Here is a 7,207-nt window from a genome sequence, read left to right as displayed (position 1 = left end):
TATCTTATAAAAACTTTTATTTTAGATATCACAAAATTTATTCTCCATCCTGAAGAAGTTCACACATCTCTTACATCATCTAAAAATGTTGTGAAAATGCTTTACGTTAAAAAAATTTTCAATTATTCATTGAATAAAAATGATCATACTTTGATAATCTCCCATTAGTTTTGGGCATCACTTTCATCACCTTAATTACTGGTCCTTAATTTCAACTTGAGATCTTAAACTTAATAAAAATTTAATGTTAGAAAAATAGATCACAAGCAGACACTTGGGAGTTCGATTCAGCTTTGTGTACTCCATTTCGCGATCATCGTTTTTTGCCTCGAAAAATAGTCAAATGCCAACCTAGATGCAACTAAGGTTGACATATTGTTTACATTCTTTATTTCTTTTTACTAAAGATAAATACAACTTCTAGCATTTTCGAGGAGATAATCTTAGGGTTGACGTGCGATTGGTTGCATTTCCTGATAAATTTCTGTGCTGTAGCAGAAACAAAAATGGATTATTTTCTTTCCAAAATTTTAAGGTTGCTATTGCAATTACTCAAGTTAAGCTCAAAATGGATTATACGTTTTTCTTTCAGAATCGTAAAAGGGCAGCAACGACTTGTCCTTACTGGCACAAATGTAGACATCTTCCATTAGCCACCCTCGTCCAGAATTGTCGTAGGAGTTAAGCATGTCAATTTGTCTCAAGGGAGTCGTGAATTAATTAATGATAACATTGAAATTTTAAGTAAACAACTCTTCTCTTGAATGTGTTCTATTTTTGGGGAGATTTTTTGGTGCTAAGAAATAGCAATAATTAGACACTTGACATGTCAACCGCACCTGTCCATCTTATCATAAAAGATTTGAAATATTAATTAAAAATGATAAAAAGTTAATACATGATTCAAGGCTATTTTTTTTAACTTGTTCATACTAGATATTATTTTTCTCTGTAACACCGTGTGATATAATTCAGAGAGAAATAATGTGTGTTGACCTCTTCGCTCATATACGTCACAAATGAAGTATTTATGGTCGAGTTAAGACGTGAGAAACTTGTGACATTTTAGAGGAGTAATATAATTCACATGGAAATCTAACCACATAAATAAATAAGAAAACTTGAATGAAGTAAGCTAAAATATAAAGCAAAATAACTTCAACCCATATTCTTAAGTTTAGGAATCGGCCAAGTTCGATGACTATGCATTAGATAATATATAGTTAATATAATCATATAAAAATGCTTATCATGATCGTTGATTCGAAACAATGACAAGTAAAATTTTGCATTCAAGTAAAGATAGGGTGCAGGTAATATCGATAAAAATAGAAGTTAGAAAAGGGGGTTTGGCAGGAATATACCCCACGAAATTGAAGAGTAAATAGAGGCTCGGGAGTTGACACTCAAAAGATGGTTCGGTTGGAAGGAGTAAAGGTCAAAGCTATAGTGTGTGAACAGAAAAGGGAAGGCCAAACGAGAAAAGATTAACCGACACTTGAACCAATCTTTGATTTCATTCGTGAAACCAAGCAATCGTTTTCAAGTTAGAAACGATGAGTTCCGGTAGCAGTGACAAAGAGAAGGAGAAGGAGAAACAGAGGGTGAGTCGCACGTCGTTGATCCTATGGCACGCGCACCAAAACGACGCCGCATCGGTGCGAAAGCTCCTGCAAGAGGATCCTTCGTTGGTTATGGCCAGAGATTACGATAACCGCACGCCGCTCCACGTGGCATCCCTCCATGGTTGGATCGACGTTGCCAATTGCTTAATTGAATTCGGCGCTGATGTAAACGCGCAAGATCGTTGGAAAAACACCGTAATCCTAATCCTAATTAATGTTATTCTCTCTTTCTCTGGCTACATGCTTCATTGTGAAATTTAGGTTTTGGTTTTTGTGGATAGCCTCTGGCGGATGCAGAAGGAGCTAAGAAGAGTAACGTGATCGAGCTTTTGCAATCCCATGGAGGCTTGTCTTATGTGAGTTTTGTTTATGTTTCTTTCTCTCGCTGTGGTGAATGATGAGTGAAGTTGAGGTTTGAATTATGATGATGATGTTTGAAGGGGCAAAATGGAAGCCATTTTGAACCAAAGCCTGTTCCGCCACCGTTGCCTAACAAGTGTGATTGGGAAGTTGACCCTTCTGAACTTGACTTCTCCAACTCGGCGCGTATTGGAAAGGTTGGTATCGCTTATGCATTTTCAATGCTTGCTCTGTGTTTTGGTCAACTCTCCGTTCTAGTGTAGTTCTGCTTCTGTTTCTTGACACGCACGTAGATCAGGCCGTCTCAACCTGCTTTGAGTTCTGATTGTCTTTCTCTTTGTATTTTCTATTGATTTATTGTTGCGTAATCGTCTAAGGACGGTCGTTAGTGTTCATTTTGCTTATGTTTCATGCAGGGGTCTTTTGGTGAGATTTTGAAAGCCCATTGGCGTGGAACGCCAGTTGCTGTCAAACGTATTTTACCATCTCTTTCAGAAGATAGACTGGTGATGTGAGTTTCATTCATTTATCTCAAGAATTTGTCCTCGATTAGGTTGATGCTAGTTAGTGATTATTTGTTGATGCTGTAATGTGAGCCATACTTTGTCTGTCCTAATTTTTTCTGCTATCTCAAATATCAATGACTCATCTTCTCTCTCTGCGTGTTTTAATTTTGTACAGTCAGGACTTCAGGCATGAAGTCAATTTGTTGGTGAAGCTTCGACACCCCAACATAGTTCAGTTTCTTGGAGCTGTCACTGACAGGAAGCCCCTTATGCTAATTACTGAGTATCTAAGAGGGGTATGTGAATAAAATATAAGTACTTCAAATTGAGCATTCTACCCATAGTTTTTTATTTAGCAAACTTCTGTTTCGAAATTGAACTTCTGTTTCATCCATTTACAGGGTGATCTTCATCAGTACCTCAAAGAAAAAGGTCCACTTAGTCCCTCAACAGCTATCAACTTTTCCATGGATATTGCCAGGTATGGTATCTTACCGTCTTTTTTACTTTTTTATCTTGGAAGAAGAAATTACTAAGAACAAAAGAGAAGTACACAAGGGAAGGATAAGAGGAATAACTAAAAATATAACAAAACAAAAGAAACAACGAAGAGTATTGTGCTCCAGCCACAGAAGCTTCACAAGGAGAGCATTCTTCCTAAAACGTTAGATTCTTATTCCCTTACTTTTGATGCTGCTTTAGGGTTCATTTGGAAAACTGCTTATTTAAACACTTATTTAATAAGCTTGTTTTAAAACGATAACTTGTATCAAATTTAGCAATGAAACTTATTGGGATAACTTGTAAACAGCTTATTTTGACAAGCTAACTAAGTAGCTTATTGAAATAAGCTAAAAACAGCTTATGAGAGTCATAAGTTATTTTCTATAAGTTGTTCATTAGCTCTTCCAAACAAGCCCTTAATGGAGTGATTAAAATATTCACAGATTTGGGCTAATCTACTGCTCAAAAAATTCCAAAAGGCCAGTTTCAAACCTACTACCTAGCTTTTGGAAGCTGGAATACTATAAAAGGGGATTTGGTCCATTGTATTACTTGTGCTGTTTACTGCTCACTGCAATCAACTCAACCTGATCTGCACCTTGATGTCTGACTATAAGCCAGAATATCCTCCTATGGATTAGGATATTCTGTGAAGCAAACATTAAAATACTGATTCCAGAAATAAATTGCAAAGCAGTAACCCTGTTAAGATGTGACTGTAATTTTTTTAAAACACAGTCAATCTCTTGTTTTCTGTACCAGACCGTACTAGGAAGCCCAGGGAGAAAGAGGGAAAAAGAGAAGGGGATGTCCCATTCGAAGGTGTTGGGACTCTCTACCTAGATCTTGCAAACAAATTTTCCAGCTGAGTGAACTTTGCTTTGTGTATGAGTAGTACTTGAAACACTAAAAAGCATATCACTTGTAAGCAGACAACATTACAAATTTTTTCACAAGTTAATTTAGAGTGGTTGGTATCTTTGATTACTGACCCCTCAGTATATAGCAAAACCCAGTAGAACTTTTTGAGGTGGGAATAGAAGATTACCTCAAGTATATGGCTAATGTTTACTAATTCAAATTCAGAGTATCATGTATTTTCACGATGGTGAGATTATAGATTTAGGAAATCTAGAAGCATTTTTGCATAAATCTTATCATTATGCTAATATATATTTTGTGAATATTGTTGTAGAGGAATGGCCTATCTACATAATGAACCAAATGTTATAATTCATCGAGACCTAAAGCCAAGGTAAGTTGGTTATTTGCATCTAAATATGAACACATTATCTTAATATGGATAATCTGCCAGTTGCACAAACAGCATGTTATGATGTATTGCTTTTAACAAATTGAAGCAACAAAATTTTATGTCATAAAAATCATGCTGCTGGAATTTAGAAGTCTTTGTATTATATGTTGAAGTTTATTTTCTGAAATTTTAGGAATGTTCTTTTAGTCAATTCTAGTGCTGACCATTTAAAAGTTGGAGATTTTGGATTGAGTAAGCTTATCACAGTCCAGAGTTCTCATGATGTTTACAGGATGACTGGTGAAACTGGTAGCTGTGAGTATTCTCAAAAGTTCGTTTAAAATGTTAGTAGTCATTCTTATGCAAAACTTAATGTAATTTTCTTTTTCTTGGGGGATAAAAAAAGACCGTTATATGGCTCCTGAAGTTTTCAAACATAGGAGGTATGATAAGAAAGTTGATGTGTACTCCTTTGCAATGATTTTGTACGAGGTAATTGCTTTCTTAAACATAGTAGTTTTATGTCATACAATATAAGCGAATATAGTTCGTAATGTCTTTCATCTCTTGCAGATGCTTGAAGGTGAACCACCTTTTGCAAGTTATGAACCTTATGATGGAGCAAAGCGCGCTGCTGAGGGCCACAGGCCTACTTTTCGAGCAAAGGGTTATATCCCTGAATTACAAAAGTAAGTCATTTGTGATACATTTCTTTTTTCCAATTTTCTAGAACTCTATTATGAGAGTTAGTTCTTGGCATGGTATCACACTTGGAGCAAATGGTGAAGAGTTATTGGCGTTATCATTTCATTCTTCTAAGCATATGCATGGTTTGTTCACACTCCAAGCCCAAAAAGGCTTTAACATAACAGGCCATGTTTGAGAGATATAAATCATTTATAGGTTTGCACTTAATAGCTGAAGATTTTAAAAGGGTAGGTCCTTTACTGTATTCTAGCTTATATATGTACTTTCAGGGTAGCATATGATAAGGAAAGTTGATATATTTAAAATGTTACAGTCAGAAGTCCACGTACTCTGCTGGATCTTATATAAGTAATTGCTGAGATGCTTCCATTGGAGAAAATATTTCATGTTAGAGGATGCATCCCTACAATTAATCTATCCTTGACATTATATGTCTGACCTCCCCTCTATTCAACATCTGACTTAGGATTGATTTCACCTCTTTGCCTTATTTCAAACTCATTTGGTTTGATTCAAGAGTTTCAAATGCTTACACTCTAATGTGTTTACATGTTCTGGGATATCTAAGCCATGTGATGCGCATTACTAGGCTTTCTATTGTACATTGCCCTAAAATCACAGAAGACATCTTAGTTTGTTTTCCCATCTTTTACCTTTCTGCTGATCCAGCATCTATGATCTCACTTTGTATGGGTGGTATGCTTTAATCTCTGCTAGTCTGATTCACTATGACAATTACAAATCTAAAAGGATGGTTAATAATGGTCATGGTTTTACCATCCACTGTACGTGGAAGAACATTGAGAAACCATGTAAGCACTCTTGCTGCTGTAGTACTTCCAATTTGACAAACTCCAAGTGAATATATGATTTAATTTTTCACTTTGTGACCATTTAATTAGAGGTTCTGGAATGCTTTGTAATTTAGGCTATTAAAAAATGTTACAGCAAGTAAACATTTATTTTGTTTACATCAAATATTTAATAGAGCAGCTATTGGCCCTGATCATATAAGTAATCTTATGGACTTTGGCCTTGCATGTTTTCAGTTTAACAGTGCAGTGTTGGGCTGCTGACATGAATCAGAGGCCTTCCTTCATAGAGATCCTTAAATGGCTTGAAAAGATCAAGGAGAATTTACCTTCAGATCATCACTGGCACTTGTTTACTTCATAAATGTCTACTAAACGGCTTGAAAATACCAAGGAGAATTTACCTTGAGACCATCACTGGCAGTTGTTCGCTTCATAGATGTCTAAGAGCATTAATATGTTCAGAAATTCAGGTGATTTATGTTTCATTACCGTTCCAGTTTGCTGCTGGATCTTATGGATTGGTAGAGCTAACTGGAAAACCTGCAAAGCCATACTTGTTTTCAACTGTTTGGATTAATGAGAAGACCAGGTGTTGATTGCCCTTCTCTGGTTTCTACGTTTTTATGCTGTTAAAGCTCTCGTTCCATTCAAGTGAGCATATGCAAGTGGTTGTTTAAAGTTAAGCGTTTCAAGTGTACAAACTGAGGAAGTAGGCCACACCAATGCTATCCGTTGTGTTATGCTCCATCTCTCGTTTAAAAAGATAATAGTAGCTTCCACTCTTGTATTATGCTTTACCAATTCCTGTGGTACAGATGCTACCAACTTTTTTGGGGTTGCGCTTCTCGTGGGAATTTATTTTCTTCGCTTATTTCACGTGAATTCAGTGATCTGCTGTGAAAAATCGTGTCAATGGTGGATTCAATTTCCGGAGCTGTTTAGTTTTTAATTACAAAGAGTATGTCAAAAAATGTATTTAAAAAAATGGGAGAGAATGCATTGTTAGGATTTTTATTATTAATTTTAACTTTTGAAAAAAGTTTAATTTATTTTTTCTCTTTATTTCTTTTATTATAAAAAATTGCAAAAAGGTTTATCTAACGTTAATCTAAATAATTTTTTATAAAATTAATAACAAATTAAATTTTAGAAAATTATAAATTAAATGACTGACAATTACAATTTTAAAAATTTATTCGAGCATTGATTTCTGTCAAAATTATAAAATTTAGCTCAAACTTAAATAATTTACAAGAATAAATTAATAGATTGGTCTTTTAACTTTTTTTTTTTGTTTTAATTTTTTTGTTTTATTTTAATCTTTTAGCTTTCAAATGTATTTAAAATAACTGAATTTTTTTTTGGTTTTATTTTAATAAGTTTTTTAACTCTTCATCGTCATCCTGACTCGAAAATATCAAACTTTAATGAACT

At 34.7% G+C, this 7,207-nt stretch overlaps 1 protein-coding gene across 1 annotated transcript; it reads left to right on the top strand.

Moving 5' to 3' along the window:
• Positions 1 to 1,390: 1,390 nt before the first annotated feature.
• Positions 1,391 to 6,789, top strand: LOC113858245 (integrin-linked protein kinase 1-like). Its single transcript, XM_027490777.1, has 11 exons — positions 1,391 to 1,820; positions 1,907 to 1,981; positions 2,066 to 2,182; positions 2,402 to 2,496; positions 2,667 to 2,787; positions 2,893 to 2,972; positions 4,191 to 4,250; positions 4,444 to 4,565; positions 4,657 to 4,742; positions 4,824 to 4,939; positions 6,008 to 6,789. The coding sequence occupies exons 1-11, from the start codon at positions 1,557 to 1,559 to the stop codon at positions 6,132 to 6,134; spliced, it is 1,263 nt and encodes a 420-aa protein (XP_027346578.1). The 5' UTR covers positions 1,391 to 1,556; the 3' UTR covers positions 6,135 to 6,789.
• Positions 6,790 to 7,207: the final 418 nt, after the last annotated feature.

The sequence above is a fragment of the Abrus precatorius genome, unplaced genomic scaffold (assembly GCF_003935025.1).
Source record: "Abrus precatorius isolate BTA unplaced genomic scaffold, Abrus_2018 Scaffold2, whole genome shotgun sequence".
Taxonomy (NCBI): domain Eukaryota; kingdom Viridiplantae; phylum Streptophyta; class Magnoliopsida; order Fabales; family Fabaceae; genus Abrus; species Abrus precatorius.
The sequence above is the reverse complement of the archived record's forward strand: the minus strand, read 5'-3'. Positions and strand labels throughout refer to the sequence as shown.